General features: G+C 44.2%; 5 protein-coding genes across 7 annotated transcripts; 2 read left to right on the top strand and 3 right to left on the bottom strand.

Annotated features, from left to right (window-relative positions):
- The first annotated feature begins 64 nt into the window (after positions 1–64).
- Aasdh (Aminoadipate-semialdehyde dehydrogenase) lies at positions 65–3,766 on the top strand. Of its 3 annotated transcripts, XM_017244162.3 has the most exons (6): positions 65–557; positions 614–952; positions 1,005–1,286; positions 1,347–1,780; positions 1,845–3,160; positions 3,222–3,766. In XM_017244162.3, exons 1-6 carry the CDS (start codon positions 226–228, stop codon positions 3,633–3,635), a joined length of 3,117 nt encoding a protein of 1,038 aa, XP_017099651.2. In that variant the 5' UTR covers positions 65–225; the 3' UTR covers positions 3,636–3,766. The 3 variants fall into 3 exon arrangements, with proteins under 3 accessions (XP_017099651.2, XP_017099652.2, XP_017099653.2); XM_017244163.3 differs by lacking the exon at positions 65–557 and having other exon boundaries at positions 668–952; positions 1,076–1,286; XM_017244164.3 differs by lacking the exon at positions 65–557 and having other exon boundaries at positions 839–952; positions 1,009–1,286.
- Positions 3,767–4,540: 774 nt separating this feature from the next.
- LOC108127235 (uncharacterized) lies at positions 4,541–7,660 on the bottom strand. Its single transcript, XM_017244172.3, has one exon. The coding sequence runs from the start codon at positions 7,524–7,526 to the stop codon at positions 4,683–4,685; it is 2,844 nt and encodes a 947-aa protein (XP_017099661.2). The 5' UTR covers positions 7,527–7,660; the 3' UTR covers positions 4,541–4,682.
- mus201 (rad2 superfamily protein mus201) lies at positions 6,996–11,849 on the bottom strand. The gene is made up of 4 exons (XM_017244159.3): positions 11,657–11,849; positions 11,414–11,589; positions 9,055–11,346; positions 6,996–9,001 (listed from the first exon to the last, which is right to left on the bottom strand). The coding sequence occupies exons 1-4, from the start codon at positions 11,742–11,744 to the stop codon at positions 7,712–7,714; spliced, it is 3,846 nt and encodes a 1,281-aa protein (XP_017099648.2). The 5' UTR covers positions 11,745–11,849; the 3' UTR covers positions 6,996–7,711.
- Positions 11,850–11,969: 120 nt separating this feature from the next.
- Positions 11,970–12,644, bottom strand: Chrac-14 (DNA polymerase epsilon subunit 3 Chrac-14). The gene has a single exon (XM_017244183.3). It carries the CDS (start codon positions 12,557–12,559, stop codon positions 12,179–12,181), a length of 381 nt encoding a protein of 126 aa, XP_017099672.2. The 5' UTR covers positions 12,560–12,644; the 3' UTR covers positions 11,970–12,178.
- Positions 12,645–12,839: 195 nt separating this feature from the next.
- D12 (YEATS domain containing 2 homolog D12) lies at positions 12,840–16,130 on the top strand. The gene is made up of 2 exons (XM_017244165.3): positions 12,840–13,932; positions 13,991–16,130. Exons 1-2 carry the CDS (start codon positions 13,048–13,050, stop codon positions 15,989–15,991), a joined length of 2,886 nt encoding a protein of 961 aa, XP_017099654.3. The 5' UTR covers positions 12,840–13,047; the 3' UTR covers positions 15,992–16,130.
- Positions 16,131–16,223: the final 93 nt, after the last annotated feature.

Genomic DNA, 16,223 nt, shown 5'->3' with positions numbered 1-16,223 from the left:
ACGTACATATGGAAATATGTTAGCATTTTTAAATACAAAATTTTTATTATAAATATATTCCTTATTTTCAAGAATTTTTAATTTGATTGTATAAATTTCCGTTAAATTTCGATTATTTTTGTGGCATTTGAATTGCTAAAGACGGTCACACATTTATTTTAGGCGGTATAATTTTTTTAATCTGGTCAGACTGGATGAAATGGTAAACAAAGATTGCTGATAACAATGGAAGCCGCTGAGATTAAGTCAGAGCTGAAGGAGGAAGGCACAGATGAAACCAACCCAACAGCCCAGGATGGAGATCCTTTATCCAACCCCATCTCGGAGGAGACTTCCCCCACAAAGCTTTACGACATCCAAAGAATCCGGCAGTTTGGGGAAGTTCCATTTCTGATAAAGCGCATGGAACCACAGGACTCTATTGTAAACTACTCTGCAGCTGTGGGAATTCTAGAAGAACTATTAGAGTTTATACGGCGACAACATATCCCACAAGGAGCGGGAATCGCTCTGCGCATCACTCAGCACACAAAAGCCTCCTGCCTGTTGATTCTAGCGTAGGTTCTTACGATTTCGATGTTGGTCTTCTTTAAAACGTTTCTTTAATTTATAGAGTACTCAATCACAAGTGCCATTTTTTTGCGACGGACAAGATGTTACTCTCCCAGGCACTTCATGCCCAGATGTGCGCCGCCGGCGTGGATTACCTTCTAGTAAGCGAACACCTTGGCGTCGGAGCTTTGTTCTTTGAGCGTTTGGATAGCATGCTGGTTTTTGGGGAGGAGTGTAAGCTTTTTAGAATAAAACACGGTTCCAATGATCCACCCGTCCAAGCAAAGAAGCCGCTACCCCCTAATATGTGCTATACCATCACCACCACAGGAACAACTGGAAGCCCTAAGCTCGTCCATGTGCCTTATGAATGCATTGCGCCCAATATACTGTCACTTAGGTATGTTTACACACTGCTTGCCCATGCTTATCTTATCATTATGCTCCCCAAGCCAGAAGCTAAACGTCTCTATGGCGGATATCATTTATCTGGGCACTCCGTGCACCTTTGATCCTTTTGTAGTTGAACTCTTTCTGGCTTTGCAAAACGGATCCGCCGTGCTTATTAGCCATCAGTCGATGAAGGAGTCTCCCAGCCGTGTGCTGAATGCGCTGTTTCCCAGTAACTTGGCCAAAGCGGGAATTACCATTCTGCAGATGACTCCTTCGCTTTTTAGACAGTTTGGTGCTACTGCAATAAGAGAACGAATATTAAACAGCTCCAGTTCATTGAGGTATTTTATTAAGACATCTTATAACTTAGCTTAAACTTTATTTACTTTCAATGTTTTAAGAGTTCTACTTCTTGGCGGCGAAGTGTTTCCCTCCAATGCGGAGCTGGTTTCTTGGATGGACCCTCGCGTTTTACTTCATAAGCACATTTGCAATATCTATGGCATAACGGAGATATCCTGCTGGGCCCTTCTTCACATTGTTCAATCGCTGCAAACCCAAATGCCCCTGGGTACACCTATCGACGAGGAGACGGTTCTGCGAATTCAATGCGAAAGTGATGGGGATCTGGAATATGGAGAGCTCTTTCTCGGGAGTGCCACGCGGCGCTGTTATATTCCAGAGATCGATGACAAATCGGACGAATTGGAAGACGGTGCCAGTGTTTGCTTCCGAGCTACTGGAGACATGGTTCATCGACTCAAAAACGGGACAATATGCTATGGAGAGCGGGCCAATGATGTGGTAAAACGAGCTGGCAATCGCATCAGCCTAGGTGTGTATTTTATAGCTAATTCTTTTCCCAAACATTTAATTTGAAACTGTAATCATAAACACAGGCCTAATTACCCGCAAAGTGGAGAAATGTTTACCCAACGGCGAGCTAGCTACTTGCCTATGGTTGGGGGATCTGCAAAAACTGATCTGCTGCATTCGCAGTCTGGAGCCAAAAACAAAAGTTCAACAGCGGGCCCAGACATTCGATATCCTGTCGAAGCTATCTAACGCCGAGCAACCGGATAGGTTTGTTTATCTGCAACATTTACCTTGTAATGTGCACGGTAAACTGGACAAGGAACTACTTCTTAAAGAATGCATTCCCTTGGCGCAACCAGCGCAAGAAATATTGAAGAGCTTCCTGCTAGATAGATTGGAATGTATGGATGTGGACGAAGAGAAGGCTGCAGTAAAGCGTCAGCGATTGGAGGACTGTGCGCCTTGCGGTTATGACTTGAGTTTTCGTCAAGCTGGTGGGACTTCTTTCCATGCCATCACAATATGCCGGGAGATCGGTCTGCAAATGTGCATCGATGATGAGCAGCGTCACTTGTTTGAAATGCTGTTGGATGAAAACATTCCTTTGCGTACTGTTCTGCGCTTTCTGGATACGGCCAAGTTGGTTGCCAACAATACCAAACTAAAGCCTGTGGAACAGCAGTCTAATAAGGTAACCACTTGTGCCAGTTCTTGTGGGCTGGTCATTAAACGCATCGAACAGCCGGTCCTCAATGTTCAGCTGCACTGGAAGGTGAATTTCGACAAGTGCGTAGACTCCCCAGTTACCCAGTATGAAGGACGTTACATATGCGTGGGCGCTCATTCCAAAATCCTACGTGTCCTAGATCCTCAGACTGGAACCGAACACAGCAGTGTAAAGTTACCCGATCGTATTGAGTGTAAGACGACTTTTCTGAGTGAACAACTGGCAATGGTCGGATGCTACGATGGCAGTCTCTACGGCTTTAATCCCCTAACTGGTGACATTCTTTGGAATGTGGAAATCGGTGGCATGATCAAGTCGCAACCGCTTCTCTCGGCCGATGGGAGCAGAATTGTGGTCTGTAGCTATGCAGATGATTATAATGTGTACTGTTTATCCGCGGAGCATCAAGAAGTGCTGTGGTGCCTCAAAATAGGAGAGAAACCCATCTTCGCCACACCAATAGAGTTGCCCAGGGAACAATCCCTGATCATTTGTACACTGGACGGTAGCTATGCAAGGGTTACCCTTACCGAGGGGTCCGTGGAGTGGACTCAAAAACTTCGAGAACCAATCTTTGCAACGCCTGTTCTGTTAGATTCCAAGGCCAGTATCTTTCTCAGTGCCGAGGTCGCTGGACGCGTGCATGCTTGCCATGTGGGAAATGGAAAAATAGTAAGAATGAAATATCTTGCGTTACATACCAATATTTTATATAAATGGTTCTAATTTACAGCTGGCTACCTTTAGTACAGAGGGAAACATCTTTTCCTCCCTTGTAGTGAAGACCCCACCAACGTTTATGGGACATTCTTTTGTGGTTTTCGGCTGCATTGACCAACATGTTTACTGCCTGCGTTGCACTACAGGATCGGGCAGGGTATCAGTGGAATTTCAGCTTCACTGGAAAGTCAATGTCGGTGCACCAATTTATGCAACTCCCACGCTGTTGACTGTCCAGCCCAATGGCCTGTTTGTATGGTGCAGTGCCACCAACGGAACACTACGTTTGATGAATTTCAGAAATGGGGAAACCCAGTGGCAGGGTAAGCTTCCCGGAGAAGTTTTCTCTAGCGCGTGCTTTATTGAGAACCTCCGGAAAATTTACGTGGGCTGCCGAGATAACTACTTGTATTGTCTGGGTATCTGAAGCCTTAAATGTCATCAGAGTCTAGTAATGTACGGCTATGAAGGAATTTATAAGAATTTAATATAAAATGATGTATACAATACTAATTTGTTAAGTTTTTCTTTATACAATGGCAATAAATAAATTTTTATACCCTTGCAGAGGGTATTATCATTTTGGTAAAAGTATGCAACGCAGTAAAAAAAAAATATCTGACCCTATAAATTATATATGTGTGTATATTCTTGATATAACCCCATTTTCAAGGAATCCCATATCGATCCCATATCTAAACAAGAATCTTTTGATATCCCATATCTGATGATCCCATATCTTTTGATGCAGAATGGTGGAGAATCGATCAAGAAATCGTTTAAGGTACTCCGCTTGAGAATCGGATGAGAATTGGGGAAGATATAGCCATCACTGTGGACCCTATAGGGGAAAACCTCATTTTCAAGGGATCCCGTCACGAAAAATGGACAAAAAATCTAAAAAAATATTTTGTCTCAGGCTTTTGATGAAGAATGGTGGAGAATCGATATAGAAATTGTTTAAGGTACTCCGCTTGAGAATCGGATGAGAATTGGGGAAGATATAGCCATCATTGTGGACCCTATAGGAAAATCCATTTTCAAGAGAAACCCCGTCCCCAGAAACCTCATAGGGAAGCTAGCTTTCCTTTCGTGTTTTTTCTTTAAAAAATTTAAATAAATTTTATGCAAAATAATGTTTTTATAAAGATGGAAATTACCTTTTAAAATAACACCATTCAACATTGCAAAAAATGTTGCTTTTAAAATTTAAATCGATCCTTTAAGCCAAAAGCTACCTCTAAGAAGGTTTTTAAATAAAACGTTTATAGAAGTTTTAAAATATTTATAATTTTTATTGTTTTGTAAATACTGCTGGAACCTCAAAGGCAAAATCATTTTGAAATGCCACAAGATGAAATCACCATGAGATTGAAGCAATACTTCTAAACTTAATTTCAACAAAGGACATTTTAAAACCATTCCTTCCTACATTAACAAACAATTGGATGCTATTAACAAATCTGGGACTACCCTATTGGAAACATTCGGCATTGCATGATGAGTTCGTCTTGCAAGGACTCTCTTGATCGGCCTGCTCTTCACAGATGTCCTTGAGGGCTTTTCGCAAACGGTTCGTTTGCCTTGGCGTCCTGAAGAGGGCACTAGGAGATCTCTTATACGCTCGAGTCGCCTTCTCCTGCATTTTTTCATGTCGGCGTGCTTCGGCCCGTACTTTGGCCTCCTCCCTCCTCTTTTGTCTTCTGACCATCGCCAGCTGAATCTCCATGGGAGTCTTCGCCTGCTGGGCAAAATAAGCTGTCCATTGCTCCCGCATCTGTGTCATATAATCATTATCGAATACTATACTACCGGGTTCCACTTTTCGGAATGATATTTTCGATTCATCCCTCTCAACCTTTCGCAATTCCTGGCTCCTGATGGCCATGTCCGTGATCATTTTTCGCCTGGCAGCTGCCTCCATATTACGTTTAATGAACTCGTAGTTATGCTCCAGGAGCCGAATATTTTCCCCAAAATTCTTGTCCGTTTCATCTGTGTCCATGTGAAGGGCCATAAGGAGGATATTATAGTGGCTCGGATCCGAATCGTACTTCTTAAAAAGCTGGATGTCCGACCCACTTTCGGGCACCTGTCTGCTAATGAGCATCTCCCTCATGTCCTTAAGATCTTCGTCCAAAATACTTGAGCGTAGCATCTGCGTTTGTCGGCTCAGGAGCAGATAATGCAAAAATTCAGGTCCAAGGGTCGAGTGCTTCCTGCTTGAAAGTCCAGTTTCTTTTCGATTTGATTTTGTTGCTGCCTTCATAGAGTTATGGGACGAAGGTCTGGATAGCAGCCTTTTGCTATTGTCCTTGGCATCTGATGTGCTTGTCTTGAAGGATTTAGCCCTTATCGGATTAATTTCGAACTTGATTTCCTTGACTCTACTGTGCAAAATCTTCTGCACATTGTGAATGTACCGCTCTTTCAGCATAGTCCTGACTATATCAGCATCATTAGGGTTTTGAAACTTTCCTGTCCACTGCGAGTATTTGGCTACCAGGTCGGTCCACACTTCTTCTGCATGTGTAGCGGGATTGGTACCAAGGAAGGTACTATTTATGGACATATTTGATGCATTAAGTCTGCTGAATTTCCGCAAATTGCCACTTGTTGGGGGCATGGAGGCCGCTTTATCCTCGAACAAAAGATTTATAATTTCAGTGGCTGTTGATTCAATGGTCTGTTTTTTGGACACTTCTGTACTGGAGGAGGGTCTTGTGGTATCCGAAAATGATGTTTTGAATTTGGGCTCATTTATGAACTGCTCCATAGAGTCAACTTTAGTTTTATCATTAAGGTTTTCATGAAAGTCAACTGTAGACTTTGCTTTAAAATTATTTTCTGCCGAGATAGCCGGAACAAGCCTCTCAACTGACTTCGGACTTAGCTCATACTTCTTTGTCTTATAGAAATTGTTTTGCAAAGGTATTTTTCGTTTAGACGCCAAAGATCTTCTCAAATATTTTTTCAAACGTGATTTAGTCTGCCTTTTATTACGATTTTTTCTCTCTGTATTATCTAGAAGGTCCTGACCGATACTTCCATATTTTGTGGTCATTAAATTACCTGTTTCAATATTTTGTTGTGAGTTTTCCTTCCTATTTTTAGTATGAGTTCTTTTTGTTCGTTTCGCCTTTTTTAGAAATTTTTTTTTGATGGATTTCTTGTCTTTTTTATTTGCTCCACTTATCTCATAATCCTGCAAGTTCTTAGATTCAATAGTCTCTTCTATATTCAGTGCTTTTTGTTCTTGTGGAAGATTAATTTCCACATTTTCTTGTGGCTGTGCCTCGTATTTAGAAGGATTTTTCACCTCTATTCTCTGAGATGTTTCATTTGGGGTTTCCCTAGCCTCTGGCTTCCAAACTCTTGGAGAAGTTTCGATTTTATCCTTTATTTTACTAAATGATACCAGAAAAATGTCTGGTTGGTTCTGCTGTTGCCTTTCCATGGGAACTTTCGTAAACTGTATTTCTTTTTGGTCACTGTCAATTTTTTTCAATTCTGAAGTAGTAATGGCATCACCGGCAAGTGGTTTTACATTTTTGTCATCTGATTTTTTTGGTATCGCTAAAAAGCAACGTGACTTTTTGTTATATGGCCACGAAGGTACCCTGTAAGGTCCATTAGGTCTAAAATTTCTGTTGCCACAGAAATCATTTATATTGCGTTTCGTATTGGGTTTGAAGGCTTTTATGAACTCTATATCCAAACTATATTTCCTTGGATATTTTTTCTTGGGTCTTTTTTTAGCTTTTTTTCTAAGAGTAGTAGGTGGGACAGCCGGGGTATTCATGTACCGAATTTGTCTAACTTTTAGCATTTTTTCTAAATGTTTCAGACATTTTTTCGCATTAACAAGGTTAACCTCGGCTATACTTCTGTTCAGCACAATTTCTGGCACCAACTTGAGACTTATTTCACTAGAACGTTTTTCATACTCATATCTTTGGATTCCTCTATTTAAATCGTTAAAGTATTCTTTCAAATAAGAGTTGTCTGTTTCCTGGCGTTCCAGTTCTTCAGAAAGTTCCTTTAATTTTATGTTTGTTTCTTCGTCCTTTTTGTGCATTCGTTGAAGTTGTTGAATTTGCAGCCGCATCAAGCTAATGGAATCAGAAAGAAGAGCCTGGCTTTGGTTAAGCGAAGTCCTTTGGATCATTCCCAGCCCCTCGACCTTGTACAAGAGATTGGTTTGATTTTGTGACGAATTTTGCATCCTTTGAAGGAGCCTCATGACCCCATTCTTGCCGTTGGGTCCTCCGTACATACGAAAACCAACCGGTTGACCACTCTGATCATTTTGACTCATATTTTATTACCTTTCCAAGCAATAACGAAAAATTTCAGGCTCAAACTTAGAATCAAACTATAAAAGACTCTATTCTCAAAGAGTCCTATGAATTATAAAGATAAATACATTTCTTACTGACTTGTAAGAATATAATGAACAATTTTTACTAAAATGAGGTGAAATTTAACAATAAGGTATCATGCTTATTTCTTTTTGGCTGACTTTTTTAAAATTTCCGCCGCCTTTGCCTTATTTAAGCGCATCTGCTCCAGGTCTTTTTCCCTCTGAGGTATGACTTCTTTCGTGTTGGGAATTCGAGGACACTTTTCTGGCTTAGGAGCCGACTGGGATGTGGAAGGTTCTTCCGAGTTTAGTTCTCTATTTACAGTTGCTGCAGGAGCCTTTCTTTTTCCACGCTTTGAGGTGGTAGGTTGAGCATCCGTTGATGCATCGTCTCCATCGCCTTTTGGAGGAGGAGCAGCCTTGGCTCGCCTAGGACGGGTCACTTTCTTGGGCTTCTCTGGAGTTTCTTCATCAATCTTTCCAGACATCTTATCAATCGCCAGTTGGACACGCTTACTGACCAGCGGTTGCTGAACACGTAAAGCACTTTTGGCCGTAAAGTAGTTTCGAATTGATCCCTGGACTTTCTTCTCATTTATTTTCTTGATAACCGGCATCAGGATATCATCTGTCTTGGAGGCAGTCCATCCAAACGATTTTCGGGTGAACTCTCTTATTAATTCAACATCGGGAGAGCCCCAACTGAAGGCTTCTTTGTTGTCATCGACGGTGGGCGCCAAATACGCCTCCACCACTGCTCCATTGGGGAAACCTTCATGTAGTTCAATATTTTTCAGTTTCTTGCGAAGCGCAAGACGGGCGGAGCTCCCAGGAGGAAGGTTGCTGTTTTTGTGGGCCTGCCACCAGTCTCTGAATTTAATAAGGGTTTGTAGAACAGACTGGTTGGAGACTCCTTGGGCATTTGGATCGTGACCAGAGAAAGAAGCTAGGATTTCAAGAGCCGTCACGGCTCCAATCCCGTGAATCCCGGTGGTATAGTCGCTACCCACCAAACAGGCCAGCTGGATCAACTTTCCACGGTTGCAGTTGAACGTCTGTTCGATTTGCTCGGATCGAAACTCCAACACATGCTTGTTCTGAGCAAAAAAATTCTTATAGACAGTTCGACCACCAAATAGCCAGATATCACTATCGTCCGTGATGGTACCATGGGTCAGATCTGTGGCGTTAAGGAAGGCGCACTGCGCCTCCGCTTCCATGGGCGCTACAATGTAAGGTATCCCAAATAGCCGCAACAGCTCCTGGCAATCAATGCTCATCCGCTGGCTAATCGACATGCCCATGCGATCCTGCCGATTGCGCTCGATTTCAAGTTCCTTGCGCTCTTGGGCTAGATTTGTGGCCATTTCGTGTAGCTCCTCTGAAGTCTTTTGAGACTTTAGGGCCTCAGCTGCATCGTTGATTAGTTCCTAGAAATAATAGAGTTAGGCACAGAAATCTTGAATTAATTCATGGCACTCACCTGTGGGTCTACAGTCTTTTCTGTCTCAGGCGCCTTTGACTCAAATAGTGACTTTGAAGCCTTGCTGGATCTTTTCGTGGGTGAAACCTCCTCATCACTATCATCTTGTTCATCAGCAGCTCTTTTACGTCCAGATTTGGGTGTTCGTTTTCTGTAGAAGGGCTGAGGTACCTTTGGGGTTCCCGGAGGTGTGGCATCCGCCGTGGGTGACTTGTCAGGCGTTCGCTTCACCACGTAACTAGTTTCGAAAAAGTCCTTAATGGACTTATTCTTACTCGGCGTTTTGTTGGGTGAAATTCGATTCTTTTTGTTATCATCGCTGTCGCACAATTCAATTACTTCTTCATTTTGTATAGATTTGATTTTTGAGGAGGCTACTTCATCGTCGGAGGACAGTTCGATGGTGGTACTATTATTCAGTTTAACTTGTTCCAGTTTTATATTTTTAACTTCGGCCATTTCCGCTTTTAGATCATCTAAGATTGAGCCGAGAGCCACTTTTGGCTTGGGAAGGACTTCTTCATTTAGGTTTAGAGTTATATTCTTGACGGCAGCAGTTTCTTTCTTAACTTGATTGAGTATAGAATCCAAGTCTGGATTAGTTTTCAGTGGTGTTGGGTTTTCTTTTTCTACTTCAAATGGCTCAAGCTCTTGACTGTCTTTGATCTCCACAATTTCATTTTCATTGTTTGCTTTAGAATCGGGCAGTAGTTCAATTTCCTGACTATCCTTGACCTCAACGATTTCATCTGAGCTCGCTTGTATTTTCATCTCATCCTTGTGAATTGTACTTCCTGAATCCAATTTACCTTTCTCGTTATTCTTGACCTCTATCAAGTCATCTTTAACTTTTTGTGATAGTTTCTCGTTGTCCTCACTTTCGCTAACCTCTATGAAGTCATCATCATCCTCATCACTACTATTTTTATTCTCAACCACAGACTCTTCTTTTTCAAATATATCCGCGAATATATCATTGGAAGGTTGCAAATCTTTGGTAACATCAATATGAATTTCCAAAGGACCCTTATTTTGTTTGGTCTCTTTAGCCTTGCCAACTTCTTCCAAGTCGGAGTCTGCGTCTGTGTCTATAATCTCTACTTTGTCCTCACCCAGGCTCTCCTTAATGGCTTGCGAGATCTGCTTACTTTCTTCAATGGCCCGCGAGATTAGCTTAGCTTCGTCCATCGAATCGTTTGCAGTATCAGCTGGGACTGTTGACGTCTCGAATAACTTCTCCAAGCTTTGGGTGTCGTTCAGCTGTGTGGCTTCCATAATGTTGCCGACTTCCTCGTCGTTCATTCCTCCATATTCGATCATATAAGCCCGGGCCGGTCCTTTCGCCGCGTACTTTAGTTGCTTGCTTTGGGCACGGTTTAGACGCAATTCCTGGTCCGAATCGTATTCATAATCTTTCTCATCATACACTTTCGTCTCCTCCATGGACATGGCCAATGCTTTCGCCAAGTCCTCGTCATACTCAGTGCCAAGATCGATATGTTCTTCGGACTTTACTGCGGCAGATGTGCTTGGCTTTTCCTCTTCCTCCACCTCAACCTTTTCTATCTTGACTTCCTCCTTGACACTCTCCAGAGCCTTTTTTTTAAGATCTCTGACCAACAGGAACCGTGTGTGCTCGTCCGAACTGATTTGGCGCGTGCTCTGCTCAATGGCCGAGGGGGTAACGATGCCCTCCTCACTGAAGAAGTCGCACAGCTCTGAATAAGTAAGCGTGCGACCACCCATTTCCTTCTCCGCCTGTTCCAAACTCTCCTGAACCGCACGGCGTTTTAGGAGGCGTTTCATTTGAAAGGAGGCAAAATCGTCGCTGCGGGCTGGAAGTTCGTGTAAGCGTCCCCACGATGACTGTTTGCGAGTCTCTTTGATGTCTGTTAGAATTTCGTGACGCACATCGGCAGGCAGATTCCGGAAATGTTGACTCTTTACATCGATAGCCTGAAGACTGGATTGGTAGGCATGTCGAGCGTTTGACTCGTCAAAGGAGCTATCAGAGGTGGCACTGGCGCTGGTGCAGTCCATATCTTGGTCGCTTTCGTCCGGGTTTTCAGTCCCGGCGGCCGGTGCTGGAAGCTCTGGCAGCTTAAACATATCGTCCTCATTATCCTTATTCTTGCCCGGAGGTGGCCGCTTAGATGGTGACTTGAGAAGCAGTTCGGCGTTCTTCCCCAGCGCCTGTTGCACTACCTTCTCTTTGGCCAAGGACTGGAGGAGCAAGGCCTGAATGCGATCGGCCTCATTGCTAAGCTTGTTTCGCTGCTGCTGACGGCGAGCCTATGAAAATATTTAAGCTTAATAATAGACTTATAAATAAAATACCCAATTTTTAAGAGTAACTCACAATAGTGTCCCGTTTGAGTTGGGGAACACATCCATCAAAAATGAACACTGGTCGTACTCGGTAATAGAGCAGTTTGCACAGACGATGGAACAAACCCAATAAATGCGCATTGTTAAGGGCTGATCCTTTGCTATCCTGGAACCCCTTTACAACCTGATGCAGCCATATAGATATATCTAAAAACGGAAATATGAATAGCTGGCGTTCAAAAGCATTGCAACTGCTGGCGAAATCGTATCTTACCAACTGCAAGAATTTTTCCTTCTAATGTCTCAACGGGCACAGGCTTCCCGCAAGGCTCGATTAATTTCCATAGGCCCGTTACACCCATGGCTTAAAATAATAATCATTTATTTTGAATTAGAAACATGCGATAAGAATTTAACAATAAACAACGCGGGTACTCCAGCCGGCGCAGGCAAAGCCAGTGCTAGAAAACGTTCTCAGCACGCATATTGCTACACTGAAAGAAATGTTTTTGCTGTGTAATTGAAAGTAATTTTAAAGCCTATAAGTAAACGTATTATTTTACAAAAATATCAGACTATAAAAGACATTTCTTTCGTTTCGATATATGTATGCTCTTTTATTTAATGAAAGTTTTATAAAAATGAAGATTCATAATGGTTGGATTCCATGATAACAAACCGGGCAATGATAACACAATGGTTTCGTACGAAATGAGAATGTTTCGGGCTTAGTTTGAGCTCTTAAATCTAGATACTTAAACTATTGAACTATTGTAGTATGGAAAGTTCCAAGCCGTCACTCGGCCGCCTCCTCGGTGGCTGCACTGCTATTGGGCTTTTCTGTGCTGCTCGCATCCTTTTTGTTGGCCTTGCTCTCCTTTTTTTCCTTTACCATCTTGCGATAGACCTCCAGGTCCTGTGTCAGCGATGGTACGAAACTTTCAAAGTCCAACTCGGTGAGGGTTTGCAGTATGTCCTTTGCAGTAATAGTCTTGTGGTTTTGTTTGTGGGCCAGCGCCGTGGAGGAAGAAGTCACAAAAATGGCGAAAACGGAAGCAGCCCGGGCGATCGCAGCTCGCGCTTCCTTGCTCACGTTGGCTCCATCCGGCAGCGACTCCTTTATAAGCCGTGCAATCACTGCATTCGGCAGGTTCAAATCCTCAATACGCTCAACCATGTTCTTAAGCTTATCTGGAAATCGCAAGTTATTTCCGGAGGCGCTTCCCGCGTAAATAACTCAGCTGGTCGGGGTCTTCGAAGTGATGGAAATGGTGACGGTGTTGGACAACGACGAAAAATCATTTGGGTTTGCCTAACTTGAACTGGTTGTCCGCGAGTACATCATTTTTAATAAGTTTTAATAACCCAAAAAAATTAAAAAATTTATTTAAAAAAAATTAGTTTTCAATAAAAATAATACAAAAAGAAAAAACTTTTCAAAACGTTTCATGTTTTAAAGCCAGTCTGGCAACACTGCTGATGGAGCTACCAGACAAATCCATATGCGCCTCCTTGTCTTTCGCGTTAATTGTTTACACATTTTTGTAAATAACTGCAATAGATCCCGGCATAAATGTGCACGGAGCTGTTCAGGCATATATCGAGGCTGTTCTCCTTTGAACTTACGTGATAAAAATCACCGTGCGTGAGCCCGCTACCACGCACATGGAGCAGCAACAGGCGACGCCACCGAAGAAGCGCAAGCATAGCGAATACCATGATCCTGACTACCACCAGACGGAGCCTCCTGGGCACGATGAGGATGATTTGCAGGAGCAGAAGCGGGTCAAACCCGAGCCCCAGACAGATGAGGAAAGAGATCCACTGCCTGCCACTGAGAAATTTCAGCGCGTCCGAGAGATCGTGCGTGCGGAGTTCCAGCGCGAAATCAGGCAGAAAGAGGAGCAGCTGGGAGAAATCGATAGGAGGCTGCTGCAGGCCCGCCAGTTGCTCGATAGGCTGCGATACCAAGTGGTCAGCGAGTATTACCGTCAGCAACAGGTGACACTCAGCGCTTCTGATGTGGCGAAAGTGCGACAGCCAACGGAGAGCCTCTTCGGGGAAGAGGGAGCCGCCGCTCAGATGCCTCTTCACCCTGCCATCAAAAAGATTGTTGGAAAGCGTCCGATTTCTATACCAACCAATCTACCGGAGCGAACGGCGGCCACCATAGCTAAGGAAAGCATCAGATTAAGAAACCCTGCACACAGAAGAGCAGAGAGACGACGACAACAAAGAATTCGGGAAGAAGGCATCGTGACGGACCACTCCAAAGAAGAGCAGCAGGTGCAGGAGCTACCAGCAGTCTCAGTGAAACTGGAGGACGAGGCTCCCTGTACCAGCCGGCAAGCTTTGGAGCGTCAGCTAGAACTAAATGCCTCTCGGTTGAACAACAAGAACAAGTTCAATTTCGTTGTGGGCAACACCTCCAAATACATTGGCGACGACATGCGAGGTGATTCAACAGATAGCCAGGCGCTAGTTTATAAATGGTTGGTATATGTGCAAGGTAGAGACCTTCCCCAGCCCCTGGAAGCATACATTAAGAAGGTACGTATACAATAGCGGGCTGTAAGGAGATAATAACAAATGGTTTTATTATTTTTAGGTGCGCTTCCAATTGCATCATTCCTACCGTCCCAACAACATCGTGGACGTGCGCGATCCTCCGTTTCAGATATCTCGTCGCGGGTGGGGCGAGTTTCCAATGCGGATTCAATTGTTTTTTCAAAATCACCTGCATCAGAAGCCAGTGCAGCTAGTCCACAACGTTGTGTTGGACAAGACCATGTGTGGCATGCACACGATGGGCGCGGAGACTATTGTGGAAATATGGCTACGAGCAGAGCAGGCTTTGAGTGCTCCTCTAGAACCAATCCCCCAGGAAGAGACTGAATTTCCTGCCACGCTACAAGCTCCCTTTTCGCCCATTGAGTCTGGCAAGCCGCGAACCATTTCCATCACCCAGAACAAAGAGGAATTGGACGACAACTTGTTCGCTGGCATCAACAAGATCGAGTTAAGCGGCGACATCGACCACATAGAGCCCACCGTACTGGTAACGGAGCCTCTAAAACTGAGCTACAGCCCCAAAAAGCAACCTCCCCCACCAACAAATTCTCCGAGGCCACAATTTCGGTTGAATGCGGCTCCAGTGATAGCATCTCGGCCCTCTGTTGTGTACCTGCCGGTTAATGGTAGAAGTCCGAAACACGATTCGGTTCTGGAAAAGGTGAAGCAGGAGCCTTCGGCAGTGGGTCTGCGCCACGAACTCCTTTCTTCATGCTTCCTCGAGAGACGTTGGCCGGAGTCATCGTCAGAGCGACCAATTAAGCCAGTTAGGAATGGCCATCACAACAACAAGAATGTTGTTTTTCAGAAAGCCGGAAAGCTGTATATCATCGACCCCCTTCAACGGAAACTTAAAAAGGCCGTGAAGCAGCAATCGTTACTAAAGCCTCAGCTGAGTCTGTTAAAGCCCCCAACGATAAGCAGATGGCACATGCTGCAGTGCATCCAGCACGACCATGGCTACGCAAATATGAGCATGGAGCCGGAAGTGCTGAGAGCTCGCACGCCTCCCAATGAGGTTACCGAGACTGCGAGGATGCGACCGCGTCGGTTGGAGCAGATCTTTGTCAGTTCACAGTTCCGTGGCATGCGTGAAGCTGTTGAGTTTCTTTTGCGTCGCCTGCCGTTGGTGGGAGTTCCAGTGCACAGAGAGGAGTATCCATTCACATGCAACAGCATCGAAACGTTCCAAAAAAAGCCTGCCATTAAACAGCGGTGTTACGAGTATCTGCGTGCCCGGTTTCTGCGGCGGTGTATGACGCACCATCCCAGGCTGCACCAACTGAATGTCAGTGGAAGGGAGCGGTATTGGAGTGTGCGCGAGATTGCAGGATTTGCGAGAGTCTTTGGCTACACGCCGGTGCTAAAAATGCCCACATCCAGCGAGGAAAGAGACCCCAAAATTGGAAAACAAAAGTCCGAAACTGAGGATCAACTAGCCCAGCTAGTGCAGGAACAGTTGAAGGAGGGATCACAACGGCAGCTGTCGGCCTTCTGTAGCCTAAGTTCTGGCAGCAGACTGGAAACCTGGATTGCTAAACAGTCCCGGCGCTTGCTGGGATTCGAGCACAAGGTAGATGCTCGGGAGTTTATCGATGTCCTTGGCATGGAATCGCATCCTGCTGGAACGCTAAAAGGAATGCAACGAGCGAATAGATCGCTCCATGTTGGAAGCAATCGGCAACTTCTTAGCCTGCCATCACCGGAGCGTCTAGATTCGGCTTCCCAGTTGGTGCAGGACATGTGCAAGGACATCAACATCAACCTGCGGTCCGAAGAGTCGCTGTCCGGTGTATCTCAGCCACTGGCCCTCACACTGCTCGCCCACCTACTTCGCACCTTTGTAGAAAAGTTGGTTCGGCGCTCGGTGGCTGCTAAACTCCAGCTAGACTCTGTGGATGAGCTGCCCCCAGCGGCGGCGAATGCTTCTCTGTGTCTGCTACCTCATGACATCGGACGGGTGATAAGCCAGTGCTCCGAACTGGACTTCTTGGGAAACAGTCACCTTGGTGTGGCTTCTATGGAGCCACGCACCTGATAAGTGGATGCCATAGTCTGTTGAATTGATTTTATCCTCAAACGTAATAGTTCAAAAAGTGCTGGGATATTAGAAAATATCTAATTGTACTCGATAAGCTATAATTTAGGAAATAAATTAAGGAATTTTTTATATTGATTGTGAAATTTATTAATAATTTAATTGTATAAACATTTTAAATTAAAAATATATTAAATATTATTGCAAAGAGTTTCATTCCCCTAGAAGTAGG

This window comes from Drosophila bipectinata, chromosome 2L (genome assembly GCF_030179905.1).
Source record: "Drosophila bipectinata strain 14024-0381.07 chromosome 2L, DbipHiC1v2, whole genome shotgun sequence".
Lineage (NCBI taxonomy): Eukaryota > Metazoa > Arthropoda > Insecta > Diptera > Drosophilidae > Drosophila > Drosophila bipectinata.
Note: the sequence above shows the minus strand (reverse complement) of the source record. Positions and strands in the feature narration are given on the sequence as shown.